Below are 19208 nucleotides of genomic sequence, written 5' to 3' on the forward strand. Positions count from 1 at the left end.
CAGGATCAGCCTCATGTTTGGCCTTTCAGAGACAAATCTGGAGCTTTTTGGCGAGTCACGTCAGTTCTGTTTACACTGCATACAGAGAAAAGCACACTGAACCTACTGTGAAACATGGAGGAGACTCTATTATGTTCATCCAACACACAGGGTGTCTGTGCAGGGTAGGATGAACTCTCAAGACTATCAAGGCATTCTGGAGGCACATGTCTTGCCCAGTGTCAGAAAGCTTGAGTTCAGTCGCAGGTCATGGGTCCTCCAACAGGCCAAAACACACACAGCCAAAAACACTCAAGCATGGCTGAGGCCAAACGTTGGACTACTCTGAAGTGGCTTTCTATGAGCTCTGATTTTAATCCAAATGAACGTCTGTGGAAAGAAACATGCATTCTGGAGGAGGCACCCATCAAAACTGACAAAGCTGGAGCAGTGACAAAGTCCACAAAGGAAAATATCCGCCGGGATCTGGAATTAGCACCGGGTGAAAACATTACCAACTGTGGGTGTAGGCAACCGCCTGATTAATTTGATGCCACTTGCAGTGTGATTAGGGCCCTATGAAATCCATTATATGTGTTGCCAAATTCCATTTGAACTCTTTAAAATTATGTTTATTACCTATTACACTTATTTTACCAGCATTAGAGTGTTGGTGAATAAAATGTCCTTGAATTAAATACAAAAATCACAATACATCATTTGTTTCCACAATTAGACAAGATGTGACAAACAGCGCTCTTATTTTGAAGGCCAGAAGTGTGTTGTGTGTGTTGAGAATGTCTGTTGATGGTTAAGACAAGGTGGGTGCAAGAATAAATGTACCTCTCGTCTTTTTTCACTCAGAACTTGCATGACGCCAGTGCACACCGTTAAACGCTGGTTTGCATTAACAAGCGGTAAAATACAACACTGTGGAAACACACTCATCCAGCCTGAGCGGCACACACACACAGCCGCACTAGCACGCTCCACGAAACTACGCTAACCCCCGCCAGCTTCCATTCACACATTATTTCTGTCAATTTCCACGAGGTTCTTCTGCTTTTAAAAGTTAATTCCGTTTTTATCGGCCAATTCCGCAATTCCGTCCGCGATTCCCTGAACACAGAAATCATAGGGTCCTCTATCATGAGTGGTCATCACTTTATCTTTATGCAGCTTTATCTACCTCTGCATGCACTTTAAAACACTGGTATGACTACTCAGCTGTGGGTGTGAAAGCCATACTATACCTGGATTATGCTCTTGTATATGCTACACCGGCTCGCTCCTCCCCGTACAAACCCTCCAGTGTAGCTTGACCTGCACTTCCACTTAGTTCCAGCTTCAGTAACGCTCCCCGTCTCTCTTTAATTGCTGTTGTTCAGTCGTGATGAAGGATAGCACACTGAGGCCCTGTCCACATGGAAACATTCCTGGGATTTTTATTTTGGCGGTTTGAAAAAAATTAGCGTCCACACTGTGCCAGATTAATAAATAGTTACAAACAGAAGGAAACGGATCACTGAGTGAAAATATACAAGGCGCACCTACATGTGGTGCTTTAAACAGACACACAGAGGGAACCACGTGATACACCAAACTATAGAAGAAGAAAGAACACATGCGCATAAATCCGTCTTCTTACTTTTTCATACCGTGGTATACCTTGAAATCGCTAACATGCCCCTAGCCTGGTTGGAATAAATGACTTGGAAGTTACGCAGCATTGTTAGAGATATATTGAAAAAAACGTCATGTAAATCGTCATGATGTATGCGTCCAGTGCATGCTTGACTTGCTTGTGTGCATAGCGGCTTGCATGACAAGCAGCACCAAGGGATATCCAAGTATTAAAAGGCGTGGAGCAGCTGACTAGGACCGGGTGGCTGTTTGAATTGGTGGTGGTGTAACGTCGTCACTTTGGGAGCAGCCAGGCTGCGCGCGGCGGGCTTGGATGCATGATGCCGTCAGCCATCTGGCTTTGGAAGGGACTCCTGAGGGAGACGCAGGCGAGTGCCAACCTTCAGAAAGCACTTCCAGCGTGTTTGAGAATTAGAATGACATGTTCATCAATACTGTGTGAGAGTGGCGGCTGCAGAGCTGATGCATTTGCAAATGCATGCATGCATACATGTTACAAGGCCACTGGGATAAAAGGTTGCCATTGAGGTTTTAATAGAGATTGGTGCAAGTTAATCTATAGAAAATTGCGTCATTGTCAAGGAAATGTTGTTGAATATCTGAAGGGTACATTCCAAGCAGCATTGCCGAAACAACTGCTCATTACATTCCGTCATGTGCTAAACATTTAGTGTTTTACTGCATCCTGAGTTGCAGGCGTACAAAATGAGCCCATGCGTATGCATAGTTATTACAGATGGTGGTAAAAAGTGCCCTTGTGCTGTCTCACACTATAATTGCTTTGTCACAGCTGAGCATATTAAGGAATGCTCCTCTGTGAGCACAACAACTGCACTTCACATCTATGTTACTTGGCAATACTGAAATTGAAATCTCAGTTTTGTGCATGTTTTGTTCCTGTTGTGATGCTGTTTTGGTGAATTATGGTGGCATAAATCCTAATGTGTTATAGGGATGGGTATCGACGCGCGATACATGGCACCAGTGCAAATGTGAACCGTAATAACCAGACTGAAACACAAAGTGCTTATTGGTGGGGCAAAAATTAGGTTCAGTGGAACCTTGGTTAGCATCCGCCCCAGGTAACGCATTTTTCGGTTAACATCGAAAATTTACGCTACAATTTCGCCTCGGGTTGCGTGCAGTCTTTGGTTAGCATACAATATAGCGGTCCAGCAGTGTTTAGATTTAAGTGCAGTTTGTGCACACCTGCAGGTAAGGACTGGAACAAATTAGGATTTGACCAATTGTACCTGTTGATTTGTCCTAAGCAAATGTCATGACTTTACTACTACCACATCGCTACTATCAGGAGAACCAGAGTATAGAGCAGGAGGAGCCACCTGCTGTGGCCCAGCAAGGTGCACTGTATTCGGGCACATGCTCTGAGCAGCCGGTGTGACGACACGGAGGTCTCTGCCAAACCTTTTGCACTTTTCAAACGCTGCCGCGCTGACGTTTCAGATGGCTGATAAGGTTTTGTGTGTGCTTAATTGTTTTTTTCCCCTCATTGTGGAGCAATTGGTACAACTAGCATGCGAAATCTCCTCCTCTGAAAGTGAATGTTTGTTTACATGAGCTCAGGGGAAGTTACAGGCCGTTAACGTCACAGGCAGGAGAAAAAAGGAACGCTCCATTTGCTCATCCGCAGGAGCGTTTTTAAATAATTATTGGTTGTCGGCGCTATTTTTTATGTTATCATATTTATTGGTATGATGTCATAATTCCCTCATATCATAATTATCGTGCACCCCTAATATTTTTAAATATTTTCAAAATGTAAAAAGGCTAAAAAAAATTGATAACAGTGTAACCTTGGTTAGCATCCACCTCGGTTAGTACGATTTTTGGTTAACACCGAAAATTTACACCACCTTTTTGCCTCACTTTGCGTGCATTCTCCGGTTGTCTTGTTGTGTTGTTAAAACGCTGCGTGAGTAGAACTGTGTTCTTTATGGGTTTTTTTTAATCACAAAATGTTTTCCTAGTTAGCATCTAGGGGTGTCACAAGATCTTGCAAGATTAAAACGTGCTTTCTCATGGGCACTGGGCCTTGGACAATAATAAATAAATCAAGTGAAGTGGATACTCAATATATTGCCGTGGGCACACGTGTCTGTTTTCCTCGTCTCTCGCCTCCAAACAGGCAGGAAGAGGGTTCACTCTGTGCATTGCTTTCAGCACCTTGGCACCTATGTTCCATAGAACAGCGGCATGAACGGAGTGAGTCCTTTTGTCAGCCATTCAGTCTCTTTGTCTCGGTGGGTGGGACAGTTTTTTTTAAAAACAGCCGTGGGCCACTAATGGCCTCCGGACGTACTTTGGACACCCCTGATTTAAAGTTTGCTCATTTCCTGTGTTGAAGTGTCCCCATCTTCTAATTAAAGAGAAAATAATGTGTAACAGTGGATAGATGAATCAGATGAATAAGGATCAAATAAAATGGATCGATAAAAAAGATAAAAAGGCTGAATAATAAAATAGAAAATAAACGAGATAGAATAAGTGAAGACATTAAAATAAAGACAAGCGAAAAAATGTTAAACATTTTAACTGATGCACACAATTTACGAGTGATGTACAATTACAACCTTTTTTTCACAGTTTCACCACCACAGTAGATGTAGTGCTATATTGACAACCACCTAGCGTAGCATTCATATTCACATGTATTATTATTGGTGCACCAATAAGGACGTCAGCTGACCGTGGATCCAGACCGAGTGGAAAGTGTATGTGTGCTTGGCTCGTGTCAGCTGGAAGCGTCGTTACTAACTCATCTAAAATAAAACAAGGGACGGGCTAATTAACGTATCCTTAGGTCACACATATGCGCCTAGACCCTCGTGTGTGGACTCATCTGCCCACTGCGCCATAAGATTGCTTTGTTGGGTTGCGGCTTTAATAACGTTTTAGGAAAAACAAAAAAAAACCCAAACTAGATAAGCCGATTGAGGTTTGGGAAATTTGCCTCTAAGCGTGTCTCACTGCGGGAGGGTTTGAACAATGTTTGATGACGACGATGCCGACAGGTTCCACAGTTATTGACAGGTGCGTATTTATTCATCCACATCACGACCATTGAAGTCTTTATGCTAATTAAAGCTGGAAAGACTAGTGAAATAGATGGCATCGTTGCATTCCCGATACTCAGCTCAACTGCTGCTTGGGCTACAGAGGAATAAAGAAAATGCAATTCATCTTGACTATTATGAGCATGCAATGCTGGGCGGGCCAAAGGGCAACTAGAAGAAAGGGAAGAGTTTTTCCCTCAAACAAACTCAGTGAAGTGGGAGTTGGGGTTGTAATTATACAATCCTTTCACTTCGAGGAGGAGAGAAGGACTTCTGTTGTTATTATTATTTATATGAGCCATCAAGATGGACTTAGAATTGCTTGGCATTGCAGTTTACTTGTGCATGAGATGTGGGCGATTTCATATACATATACATCCGTCCATCCATCCATTTTCTATACCGCTTCTTCCTCATTAAGGCATGCTGGAGCCTATCCCAGCTGACTTCGGGCGACAGGCGGGACCAGTTGGACTGGTCGCCAGCCAATCGCAGGGCACATATAGACAAACAACCATTCACTCACATTCATACCTATGGACAATTTAGAGTCACCAATTAACCTAACATGTTTGTTTCCATGTTTTTGGAATGTGGGAGGAAGCCGGAGTACCCGGAGAAAACCCACGCACACACGGGGAGAACATGCAAACTCCACACAGAAATGCCCAGGGGAGAATCGAACCCAGGTCTTCCCGATCTCCAAGCTGTTACTGTGTTGGCCAACGTGCTAACCACTAGACCACCCAAATCATATACATCCGATATGTATATGACTGTATATGACATCCAAGAAAATACAAGAACAGGATTAGGTGATGTGCGATACCACTGAATTTGTTTCCAATTCGTTGCTGAGTAAAATTCAGGCAGGTATTGGCAACACTGATCCGATACTGATACCGATACCGATACCTTGTGCAAATTCAGCTAATCATGCGTCTGGTAAATTGGAAAAAGTTGTTGGATTTCATATCATACAGTAGCATAAACAATACAAAACATTTAATTAATTTACAGAGTAAACAAATTATTAATATAACAATATTCATTTTAATTAATTCATAATTTATTGATAAATTTAAGTTATTTATTTATGTATTTATTTATGTTAACCCCTGAAGTAGATTGAGGTAACGGGAGGGGGTTTACAATATAGCCAAGCTAACACAACAAAACTAACAAGCTAACAAAATCATATCAAATATGTCAAAGGTAGGGGTGTCACAAGATTTTGGGAGATTCAAATGTGACAAGCCGTGGAAAAAACTGCCCCGACGGGGGCAATAATAAATCCATGAATTAATCACACAATAAATGAAAATCAAATGGATAATCAATATACTGCCCTGTGCATGCATGTCTGTTTTCCTCGTCGCTCGCTTCCAACCAGGCAGGAAGAGAAAATAAGTTGCAGGGTTAGCCACCATAGACTGCATTAAGAACTGCATTTGATTTATTATTTATTTAGCAATAATTCACTAATTTCTTTTCAAAACGTATGTTCCACTTCCATCATGTTCTATTGTATTGTTTCAAAATGACGGGTTGTACATAAATTTGTTTTTGACATTTTGACAGTTTGACATTTTATAGCGACCAGTCCAGGATGTAGCCCTCCTCTCGCCCGAAGTCAGCTGGGATAGGCTCCAGCATCCCCCCGTGACCCTGATGAGGATAAGCGGCAAAGAAAATAGATGGATGGACATTTTAGAGCTGGAATTCTAATACCGTGAAAGTGTGATATTTTTGCCCAAGGTAATCATACCGTCACAATCTCCTCGTGGGCCATGCCTCCTAATGAGCATGGCCAAGCGCTGAGTAGAAGTGACTGGGCTTGAGTGCTGCTTGCTCAGTGGATGATCCTTCATTTCCGTTCTAATCCACAGGCCCGCACCACGTGTCCCCATTGAAGGAGTCGCAGGGGATTGACCTATATACCTGCTGACTGTTACTGACCTGTCACAGCTGTAGCGTGGCATGGCGTGGCGTGGCACAGCCTGGCACGCTCCTGCGACATGTGCTCGCTCACGCTACACACCGCACACTCGGGAGTCTGCAGCGCTGTTCGTTCAGGCTGCACACCCACACCCGTTTAAAGTTTGATACACGCATATCACGATATGCTGGAAATATCACAGCATCGAACGGAAAATCTACGGCCGGTGTTTGCTCAAAGGCAACTTTGTCTGCAGCGACCTTGCTTGTCATTCTCCAGGTTGAGTCGGACATACTTCCTCACTCACCCTGAGTTAATGCCAAGCTCACCTGCCATGGAAGTGTACCCAAGTCCATGTGGTAGTTGGCACTGACCTTCTGCTCTCCTCAGCTTTAATTCATTATCATCTCCTTCGAGGCGTGGCTCATTAATTTCTTTCTGATATGTGCAGGATTTCTTTGCAGGATGTCTGGAGAGAAATACCACCTTTTTGCCTGACCTTGTTGGCAATATTCGCTCTCCAAATGTCACATTGTGAGGGCATCTCTTGTGCAACCTGCTGCTAACCCCACACATTTTCATGTTGCATTGCTTTGCTTGCCTGTTAAATGTCAAACTTGAACCAGCACTCATGCAGGCTACCCACCCTCCCAACATGTATTTCTTACCTTGGCTGACCTGGGCAAACGCGCAACAACGTCCAAACACAGAAATGATCCAAAACCAAAAGCACACAAACGCCGTAAAGCTCATGGAATCACATACACGCTGCAGGGTGCAAAAACAAGCGCAAAAGTAAAATGCTGCAAATGCTGAAAACACACAAGTTAGCCAGGCTACCAGGAAGTTAGCCTGGCTGTTCGCCATGTTAACAGGAAGTTAGCCATGCTAACAAGAATTCAGCTAGGCTAACAGGAAGTTAACCAGGCTAGCATGAAGTTAGAAGGGCTACCAGGACGTTAGCCAGGCTACCAGGAAGTTAAACAGGCTAGCATGATGTTAGCAGGGCTACCAGGACGTTAGCTAGGCTAGCAGGAAGTTAACCAGGCTAGCAGGAAGCCAGCTACGCTAGCAGAAAGTTAGCCAGGCTAGCAGGAAGTCAGCTAGGCTAACAGGAAGTTATTCATGTTACCAGGAAGTCAGCTGAAAGTTAGCCAGGCTCACATGGGTGTCACTACGCAATACGTACCCAGAACACAATCGGTGCCACGCACACTATGTCACTTCCTTCTTTAGCAAATTTTTATGACAGCGCTTCTGAGACGTCACGTGCTGTGGTAGTTATTATTTAGCCCATAGTCCCACCATAGTTTGTAAATGCTATATCGTCCTTAGCTACGCAAATGCATCTATTGACAACTGACATTTGTTGCTCACAGTTTGCTGTCTAGCTACTGGAATAGAGCCCCCCCAGGGGGTGGAGCTGGTCTTGCTGTGAGTTGACTGACAGTAGGGGAGAAACGCCGAGGCTGTGTATGGATGTAAAGTATGCGCTTACATAAGAAAATGTAGGCTAGTGTGTGTATGGATATAGTGTATATACTGTACTGTATATACACTATATGGATATAGCAGCAAAGTGGGCCAGGCAGGTGTGACTGGAAGCGCTAATTGTGCAGGAATACATGAAGCCCTCCCCAAGTGCAATATTTAGCAGGTTGCTCGAATCTGGCTCTGGCTCCTGCTAGTTTGTTGTTGTTCTCTGTGCTTTCATGTTATTGTGTGTGTGTGTGCGCGCGTGTGCACTCCCACAAGGCTCCACATCCCCTACTGGAATTCTGCACTCTCTGGCTCCCTCCATGGGTGACAAGTGTAAAAACTTGCCACACTCCCTCAGCAAGCAGGCTTTTGTGGATCTATTGTTAGCGCTCTCAAACAGTACAAACAATACGACGTATGAGTTATACAAGGTTGTTTTATGCAGTACAGACATCAGTATTGCAAGCTTCCTTGTTCTCTTTTAAGACACAGTAGTTTTCTGTCCGCTGCTAAAGTGCAGCTTGCGCTTTGTGTTTCATTACATTTTCTTGATGTGGTGTTTATTGCATTGGTTGAAATAGAGAGAAACAATAACCCGGGTTTGCTTTTAATTGGTTACTGTTTTATTGACTGTTTTGTGCTCAGGGTGTAACAGTACATGTACTGGAAACATTCAGTAGGGTGCAGAGGTGTGACGGACAGGAAGTGCGATATAGTAACGCATGGACTCATTAAACAAATACAGTGCAACCCAGCCTTTGGCTAGCCATAGTGCCAAGGAGAAGCCAGAGCTTGAAACCCACCCTCCGTCTTTAAAGTCTTCTGTTTGGGAACCCTTGGCCCTCCCGGTGAAATACCTTAACGGTAAAAGACAAGCGGATATGGCAGGGGTGTCCAAAGTGTGCCCTCGGGGCCCTTTGCAGCCCACAGCTGTTTTATTGGCCCGCGGCACATTCTAAAAATATAATTTAACAAGAAAACAACAACAAAAAAACAGCAAAAATTTTAAAAAACAGTAGTAATTTTACAAGAATAAAGTAAATCTATCAAAAGAAAAAAGTTGTAATCTAATCTTGTACTTCTACGAGAATGTCATAATATTAAGAGGGAAAAAAATGTCATTTTAGTAGCATAAAGCTGGAATATTAAAAGAAAAATAATTTTAAAAAATGTAATATTATGAGAAACAAACAAACCAACAAAGTTGTAGTTTTTTAGGTTGCTGAAAAAGTTAAAATGTTACAAGAATAGCACGTATGCTAAACATGCGTACGCCTCTTCTCACGCCTGTAGTGTCTCCAAGCGGCGTCCGTTGAGAGCTGGGATCAATCTGTGAGAACGGGATCGAACTCTCTGACCTTTTCCTGGTGGTAACCTGCAGTGTTCCAAAGCTCATTATTTTCCCAGCGAAAGGGCAGTTTTTCCGGCTGCACGGAGCACGGCCTGCTTGGGCGCTGTGGTCTCCCCACGCTAGCCACCACCTTCTGCTTTGTCAACTGAATTTCATCAAGCCCCAAACTGATTTTACATTTGCTATTGCATCACATTACCGCCGCAGAAATGCTGCTGTTGTTGCTTCTCTTTTTTTTATAATTCAAATGATAAAATGAGGCTTGGCCAGCATCTGCCTGCAGCGTTTAAGCTCATTTTCTGGATATACCTCCAGCATGGCGTATGAGAGGCCTCACAATACTACCAGACAATATGCACTTGCATATTACAACTTTAGAGGGAATTACAACACAGTGGTAGCTAATATTTTCATCATTCATTTGTTCCAAAAGGTCAGACAAAAACGGCAATGTATAAAACTGAGGCAATTTTGTTTCCCATAGAAAAACTCAGAGGGTAATTACTTCTACCGAGGAAGTAATTTCCGCATCCATCCATCCGTTCTCTTCCGCTTATCCCTTTAAAGCAGGGGTGTCCAAACTCCATCCAGCAAAATTTGTTTTGTGTTGCTTTTGGCAGCCATTTTATTTTTAGTCTCAGTCTTCGAAAATGACTCTTATTTTAGTCACATTTGACTCATTTACTCAAAACAGGCGTGCTACCTGCAATATAAGAATGTTGCTAATGTTCCTTTGGCAGTGCACAGACAGTGGTAACAGTAACTCAAGTTTTAGTCCAGATTTGGTCAATTTAGTCAATGAAAACTAAAAAGGTTTTAGTCTAGTTTTAGTAAAAAAAAATAAAATAAATATATATATATATATATATATATATATATATATATATATAATTTATTTCAGGCCGCACCTTTTTATCTGAATTAACTTGAAATGGTGAACATAATTAATTGTTTACTTATTTTTATAGTAATTCCAGGTCAAACATGTGTATTTTGTCGGGATGAGCGAGTACGCCACTATCTGATCGATATCTGTTCACCCGTCTAACTGATCCGCATCGATAACTATGCTAGGAGTGGGCGGGGCATAAACTGGGAGTGGGCGTGGTTTAACCGGAAATGGACAGGGTTTAAATCAGTATATTATTTTAATACTGAAATGGACGTGGATTGATCAGGGGTTGCTATATTTATTGTTCATTATTCACATGTGTACTGTGTATGTGTGGAAGTGATCTGGAAGACTTTATTACTTCATTATTTGTAATGATCTGTGTGAAGTTGGTGATTCATGCAAACATCCGTGGATGGCAACGAGGGGAATCATCTGTCAGCCTTGTTCACTGTAGCTTTCTCAAAAGCAGCACGTTCAGTGCTACAAGCAAAATGTGCCAACTTTATATCACCAGGCAAATTAGAAGCAAGCACACCAAAAAAAAAAAAACACAGCAGTGACTGACGCACGAGCTGTCTTGTGAAATGCACCGCATACGTTACGAAACAAGTTTAAGATTGCGACGTGCGTACTGCAACGTATTGAGAGAGGTGTAATTTTAGACCACGATTATGTATAAAATGTAGTATTGAAAGCCGTACGGGCAGAATGTTAGATGCAGCTGGGCAGGTGTACCTAATGTTGTGGCCAGTCAATGCATGTTACTGTGACCCTGTCTGTGTACTGCCAAAGGAAAATTAACAACATTCTTACATTGCAGGTAGCACGCCTGTTTTATGATGACTTCATGGAATAAGACAAAAGTACATGTCAAGGAAAAAATGCTACCCCGATGGAGTTGCATAAGTGACTGACGCTACACAAGCCTGCACAGCGCTGTCTTGTCAAACGCACCGCGTACTTTGCCAAACAAGTTTACCAGGCAACTTTAGATACAAACCGAAATAGAGGCGAGCTGGGGGAAACCCAATAAAGCGGCGGCAATGCCACACGAGCCGTTTTCAACTTGCCAATTGCGCCGTGTACGTGACTGTGGCCCCAGTCTGCACAGTGTGCCTCGGGAGGGGCGGTCGCTGTGTGTGACTGACCAATCACGGAGCGTGAAGACTGAATACGAAATGACGATTTTTTTTCATCAGCATTACGGATAATGAAGAGATCAGACGAGACGTTTCATGATCGTATACGGCAAAATTAATTAGTTTATAACGAGAATCCGGCTCATCCCTAGTATTTGGCATGGTGACATTTTGATCAAGTTTGACATGAGCACTGATAAATGGATACGTAATCATCCTACATATCTTTAATTCCAGTCGGATGTTGGCATCCTTTCCTTTGAATGGCTTGAATTAGAGTTTTGCTTTTTTTGTCCACTCACGATGGCGATGGTTTAAGTCTGCATATTCATTTCATACCAAATTGAAGGGGAAACTTTAACAATCACGACAAAGCAGTACCCGAAGTACAAAAATGCATACCAACGAGAAAGGTTTTCACCGCTGCGCCGTGCGGGGATTGAAACACCAATACAAACGAAATGTCCGAGATGAAACACTTTTAATGCACAAAATAATCAGCCAACTTACTTATCTGTTCATGTGATGCACGCAGAGCAATGAACAACTTCATGCACCGTCTCCTTTTTGCTGTGTTCCTCTCGCGCCGTGAGGCGTCCAGGCACACTCGTAATTGTCTGTGTTTGGCACTGATTGTTTTTCATTTTCATTCACGTACCACCGGCACAATTGGCGTACCCGGGGGGGTACGCGTATCCCACTTTGGGAAGGTTCTACAGTATTATTATTATGATTTCAGTGTACAGGCACCACAGGCTCCAAATATAATGGACAGATTAGCACGTAGTCTTGTCAGCTGCGTCTGAGTTCCAGTTTAAGTACACTCTCTACTGAGCACACAAGTTAAGCTCCTGCTATTTAATGAGGTTACCAATTCACTAACGAGATCATCTCACCAACAGGATCACAGTCTACTGCTGTCACACATACACACACACACACACACACCAGACAGTAAGCCCACGTACAACAAACACAAAAAGTCAAGTGGTTAGCACACAATGAGATTAGTTAGTTGAGCAAAGTGATTCATTTCTTCACGTAATCACCATATTTCACCAATGTGACACTCCTCACATTAATGCAAATATCTTTTCATAGGACAGCACTGAAGAAATGACACTTGGATACAATGTCAAGTAGTCAGTGTTTACTGTTCCCTAAAAATAACTCAGCACACAGTTATTTATTAGGGTGACCATATTTTATGACCAAAAACCAGGACACCTGGCCTGGCAATGAGATATCCAAATGATACTTCAAGTTCACTCAGAGATGCCTTATCATTCCGCACATTTAAAGTATGCCTCCTCTGTATGATAGAACATTTTTAATATTACAGAATACTATCTCAAATTCCAAAAGAAGAGCGTTCAAAAACCGGCACAAAAAGGATTCCAAAAACATAACGACGCAGGAACCTGAAGTCAAATGTTTATTACATTTTGGAATAGAAGCAATATTTGAAGTCGCGAGAACTTGGGAACTTTGTTGGTTTGACGAGCCCAATTTTACGAGATTTGAACTCCGCAAGTGCATCGATTTTCAAAGCCGCTTATCTTCATTAGGACCGTGGGGCAATCATTCATTCTCATGGACAATTTAGAGTTGCCAATTAATAAACATGCATGTTTTTGGAATGTGGGAGGAGAACATGCAAACCCCACACTGAGATGCTCAAGTGGAGATTCGAACCCAGATCTTCCCGATCTCTTGTCAGTGTGGCCAACAAGCTAACCACTCGGCCACCCTGCGGCCTTTTCTTGACTGGAGACTTACTTGAGACTTGCAAAACACAGACTTGCTCCCACCTGTGCAGCACTGTGTGCTAATGCCGCTCATTGTAACCCTCTGGGGTCCTTAAGGACTTGTTTGTTTTTGCAGATTCATTTTTGCTTGTTTTTTGCTTTTTTGCTCTTTGGTTATGTTATTCGTTATGCCATGATTTTCCTAAGATGTTTTTTTTCATGAAAAATCTTAAAATTCTATTTTAAAATTTGGTCAACCAGACGCCCAGCCCAAATTTCCCACCCTTTCAGGTCTCTAGAGGAAAAAAAAGTCTACATACAAAATTATTTTCCATATAATAAATGTTAGGGGGCCTGGGCTCTATGTCAAAGATCAGGCTTAACTACATGTAAGATTAGTAATAAAATTGTTTTTCATGCTTAGTTATTTTTTTGTAGCGAAATTCCAAATTTCCCACCCTTTTGGGTCCCTAGCGGACAAAAAAGTCTTCCATTATAAACACCATTTTTCACCCCATTGTAACTGGACCATACAAACATGCATTTTCTTGAAAAATAGTCCAATTTGTAATATTTGCTGTTAAGAACAGATTGGTCAATCTTCACATTGTAGGTGAAAAGTGTTTCCTAGCAGAAAAAAACCCCACTGACTTCCATTATAAGCAATTTTTTCACCCCATTGGTATTCGGCAATACTAACATGCATTTTCTAATTTCAGGGTTTAATTTTGTTTAAGATGAGTCCAATTTATCATATTTACTGTTCAGAATGAGATTGGACAATTTTCACCTTGTAGGTGATACGTGTTTTTTTTTTTTTTTTTTTTTGCAGGAGTGAGCGAGAAGCTTGCAGCCCCACTTTGTGCTCAATGATGATAGAAAGTGATTCATGCATGCTTTGCAGAATCTGCAGAAGTTTACTCCCTTTTGATGGATTTAGACATAAACGGCTGTGTGTTGAGTTATTTTGAGGGCACAGTAAATGTACACTCTTATACAAGCGGCACACTGACTACTTTACATTGTATCAAAGTGCCATTTATTCAGTGTTATCCCATGAAAAGATAGCATAGCATCATTCATTTCTGGGGCTGCATGAGTGCTGTCGGCACCGGGGAGCTGTGGTTCCTTGAGTGGAAACATCTTATGTCAAACGATTGCTGAAATGTGAGGTGTGTACTCACTTTTATGAGATTGTGTATGTTGGGGTAATGGTGGTGCCCTTGGCTTGGATAAGTTTGCTGTTAAAAAAAAAAAGTAGAGCGAGTAATTTGTTTGTTCTGTTCTGAGTGTTTAATGCTGGAAAGAACTCCTTCTATATAACAGCTTGATTTTCTGCAGCCAGTGTGGGAGGAGGTGGGAAGCTAAAGCACTCCATACAGTATAAATTATTTGCTACTCTCAGCTCCGGGCTTTGCTCATCTCTTCACATTACTCGGGATAGTGATATTATGATGATTCAGGAGCAAAAAGGAGATTTTGGCATCACAAGACGATGCATGTGTCAAATATTTTTAATGAAATGGACGCTACTTTAATACTCTGGAAACAAAGCGGGTTGGAAGTAAGGTGCGGTTTCTTGGAAGATGACCACACGGCATTACGACAGTACAGCAGGGACTATACAGTATTATACTGTATGTAGGTAACCAAGAACCTTCACATCTGCAGTGCATTTGTTGTAATACACATGAAAAGGAGGAATTTCTGACAAGATTATGTCATCATATGCATGCCCCATCTTTATGTGGGTCACAAAGCAGCACAGAGTCGCTGACAAATGCAGCATTTTCTTACTTTTAATGTGTGAAAGTACCGGCGCAGATGGCTGGTTCTAAGAGTGCCGCACCTGTTTATATATAGCTTCTCAGTAGAGCACTTGAGAGAGAGGAAAACAAAAGCAAGTCTGTCTGTTTGGCATGCCGGTGGCTCCATCCACACACTGTGGTCTGAGATGAGACAACACATTTCAGGCCAAGAAAGGGTTATCTTTAGGCTTGTCACCATAATCAATAAATCAATTAACCGCACGATAAATAAAAAGGAACTGGATCAATTTGCCGACCTGGGTATATGGACATGTGCATGCATGTTTGTTTTCCTCCTCTCTCTCTACCAAACAGGCTGGATGACAAGAGAGTTCACTCTGTGCATCTGCCTCAACACCAGGGCGTGTTGGTTCTATCGCAGAATGAACAGAGTGAGTGAATCCTCCTGTCGGCCATTAAGGGGCTATCCACACGGAAAGTATTTTATGATTTCAGCCTGTCATCCACACGGAAGCTGCATTCTGCGTGCCCTGAAACAGTATTTTTTGAAAACGGTTTCTTGAGTGGGAAAATCTGAAAACGCCGTCTTGTTGTTTCCATTGTAGACAGCCAACCCGCTGTTTTACAAAAACAATGACGTCACCGACCACATGACCAGAAGTGACCTTTGACGACAAGCCAACAACATAATGTCTGAATATCTGGACTGGCATGACTCGCCCCAGTCGACATTCTCCTGATATTTTGTCATCTTATTCTCCAAAATGACTCGTAGAAGCAATTCCACTTTGTCGTAAGTCTAGATTAGCATTGGACAGCGGAAGACAACGGAGTTATGCGCCTGCGTTCTTTCTTCTACTATAGTTTGGTGTGTCACGTGGTTCCGTCTGTGTGTTTTGTGTAGTACATCCTTTTCACGCAGTGATCCTGGATGCAACTATTTGCTAATCCGGCACAGTGTGGATGCAAAAAAAAAAATCCCCAGAACATAAGGGTCATCAACCCTCCTTATAATCACGTGCATATTAATAATGAAAATGCTTTATCGATAATGAAAATGCTTGTTTGGTTTTGTGTTGTTATGCAAGTCTTGACACACTGCCTCTGCAGACCGGAGGCAAAGATGATGGTTTTAGAAACAGAAACATGGTGCTGCCGCCTCTCATTTCATCTTTCATAACCTGAAATGTAAGCGTCTCCTTTCATCGAGCAGCCTCATCCATGTGCCGCATTGACCTGATATCTAATCCGTGCGTTGTTAAAATCGCTGTCAGTGAAGTTTTTCTTCCTCCGTGTCAGTATTTGTATTTACATCCCAATATAGCGCTCAGAGCAAATAACTATGAAGGACAAATGGTTCCCTTGCAGAAGGCAGATGCTGTGCGCTCCATAAAAGGTCTAATGGCTCTCACACCCCTCCGGTCTATAATGACAGATGTTTTCATTTGTATTCACGCAGCACTTTTTCCTCTGTGTTTGAAAGTGCTTCATTTTGTCAAATGATTAAGTCTTCTCAAACAGATCAAAGGCCAAATTCAATACAGAAAGTTTGGCGAGTTCATCATCAGTCTTTCTGACAATATTCCTAATTGATGTTGTCTCTTGTGTTTTTAGAATAAAGAATGGCTGTGCTTGAACTGCCAGACACAGAGGGCTCTATCAGGAAGTTTGGGAGATATTCCAGGCCCTGGCGCACAGCCCGTGGCTTCCACCAGGTCACCTGCAACATCCAATCAGCAGAAAGGGACTGATCAGCGGTCAGGGCCAAGGCCCACGGGCCCTCAGCAGCAACAGAAACCACTGGGTCCCCAAGTAAGTGGCCCCGCCTCTCCTATGAAACAGGCTGAAATTTCCTCCCAAGCCAAGGGGATAAACAAAGCTTCCCCTCCAAGTAAGGGTTCTTCCCAGCCTGTTCCTCAAGCCAAGGGTTCAGTTTCTCAAAGCAAGGGTGCAACACCACCCCCAGTCCAGAGTAAGAGCCAATCTCAGAATAAAGGTGCTGCTCAAAGTAAGGGCCCCGCTAACCAAACTAAAGGGCAGAACCAGGCTAAAGGGCAGACTCCGACAAAGGGATCTGCTCAGCCCACGGCTCAGGTTAAGGGTCCTTTATCTAGTGCCAAGGTTTCACCTAGCCCTAAAGCAGCACCCAATAACGCCAAGACCTCTCCCACCTCTTCAAAAACAGCACCCACCCAGTCTAAACCCACAGGTACGTCACAGGTACGCAAACAGACGCAGAGCCAGGAGAAGACAAAAGTCACGTCTAAAGCTCCAAAGGAGGAAGTCAAGGCCTCACCAAAGAAGGACCTGTCAGAGACTGTCACTTCCACAAAAGACACCAAGATAGCAGACCATGTGCAGAGGTCAAGACACCGAGAAGTGAGCTGCCTGAAACTTCGCCTTCACTCCTTACCCGCAATTCATCGTTTTTCAATATTTTTTTCTTCTGTTTTGTTACTTGAATCCATCTTCATCACCATCATCACCTTCAATTCCACTCTCACTGATATTGCTGTTGTTGTCATTAATCAATAACCAATCGATGAATCATTTCTCCAGATGTGTATACTATATACATTATATTATATATTATAGTAGATCTCCACTGTTCGCAGGGATTACATCCGTGACCACCCGTGAATAGCAAATAACAGTGATTAAGTAATTAAAGGAAAAATTAAAGGAAAAGTGCAATTTTTTGGGGAATGTTGCCAACTATCCACAATCCTTATCTGAGCCATGAACACTCGTCTTTCTCTTTTCTGTGCGTTCTAAAGATATAAAAGCAGGTAAAAAGAGGCAGGTAATTAATGCACGTAATGGGACACACCTACAGTAATCCGCCTAGAAAAGCCGCTATTACAAGGTTTTATGGTTTTATATCCATGCTGTGAGCATGTAGTAACAAGCACATTCATGATAACATGGAATACTTACAGTATTTTAAGCATTTGAAGCATTAGCAGAACTTCTTCCTGGGTGCATTGATTTCACATAGCAACAATGAAAGGAACGCTACACCTAGTGTTCACTTTTCCAAACTCAAAAACAAAAACACAGCAGCGGTGGTGGCAGCTCCAATATGTAGCGTTACCTTTCCCTAGTGGCCTGAGGCATGTAAATGGAGCGTTGCTGGCGCTTTTTGGAGGTTTTTTCAGAAGGCTTTATAGGCGGAATAGGTGCGTCCCATTACATGCATTCTTAGCTGCCTCTTTTTAGCTGTTTTTATATCTTTAGAACGCACAAAAAAAGAGAAAGGCGTGTGTTCATGTCTAACATAAGGATTGTGGATGCTGAGCAAAATTCCAAAATAAGTGTACTCTTCCTTTCAATGTTCATTTATCCCTTTCATTCCTCATTTATATGCTTTTAGAGTTGTTTTCTGCTGTCATAACTATAACTGTAAAACTATAAAAACATGTTTTGTGTGATCACTATGGGTATAACGGTGCATGTATTCATAATCTGTTTTTTTCGGTACAAAACATTCAACACGGCACATAGATGTGCTGAGTTTTTGTTTTTGGACCCTTAACCAAACCATGAACTTAACCCGAAGTACGTGCTAAACTATGACTACAGCGGTACTGTTACAGAGCTGCTGGAAATTTGAATTTCTCTTTGAGATGAATAAAGTATTTATCTATCGAGTGATCACGTTTTTGGTTCATTTGAGTTATTTTTAGTGATTATCATTGTATATTTCTTTGCTTTGCTCATCTTACTCAGCATATGCATTCATTTAATTATCGTCATCAATATAAAGACCCTTATGTTTGTCTGGAATTGTATTATCTTTGTCTCTGTCTCCATTTTTGTCTGGAATTTATTCAGTATTTTGTTTTTTTTACCGTGTGATAAATGTGCTAATACTTGCAGCATTCTAAGCATGGTCTTTGTTCTCCAACATCTGGAAGAATCCATAAGAAAGAGAATGCGTCAAGATACATACATCAAGCATGTTTGTTCAGAAGTCTGGTTTTATGAGCACTGTGTTTGAAGTTATCATTTGTCTGAATGAAAAGCAGGAAGGCAAAATCAACCACAATTGACATATTCTTCCTATATTCTCTTACAAATTATAGAAACAGTTTCTGTGTTTAAAAATGTATGTTTTGTTTAAATCATTTGGGTTGATTTTATCTTGAACTGTCGCTATATCTGCTTGTTTGGGGTTGTTCTAGTCCATGC

At 42.1% G+C, this 19208-nt stretch overlaps 1 protein-coding gene across 3 annotated transcripts in view; it reads left to right on the top strand.

Moving 5' to 3' along the window:
- bsnb (bassoon (presynaptic cytomatrix protein) b) overlaps window positions 1-19208 on the top strand; it is an 82667-nt gene that overhangs the window by 39940 nt on the left and 23519 nt on the right. For 2 of the 3 annotated variants that reach the window (XM_054783788.1, XM_054783789.1), the window contains exon 4: window positions 16632-17396. In XM_054783788.1, the coding sequence (XP_054639763.1) occupies window positions 16632-17396 (765 nt within the window). The remainder of the gene's footprint in view (window positions 1-16631; window positions 17397-19208) is intronic. The other variant, XM_054783790.1, reaches the window with a different exon arrangement.

The sequence above is a fragment of the Dunckerocampus dactyliophorus genome, chromosome 8 (assembly GCF_027744805.1).
Source record: "Dunckerocampus dactyliophorus isolate RoL2022-P2 chromosome 8, RoL_Ddac_1.1, whole genome shotgun sequence".
Taxonomy (NCBI): Eukaryota; Metazoa; Chordata; class Actinopteri; order Syngnathiformes; family Syngnathidae; genus Dunckerocampus; species Dunckerocampus dactyliophorus.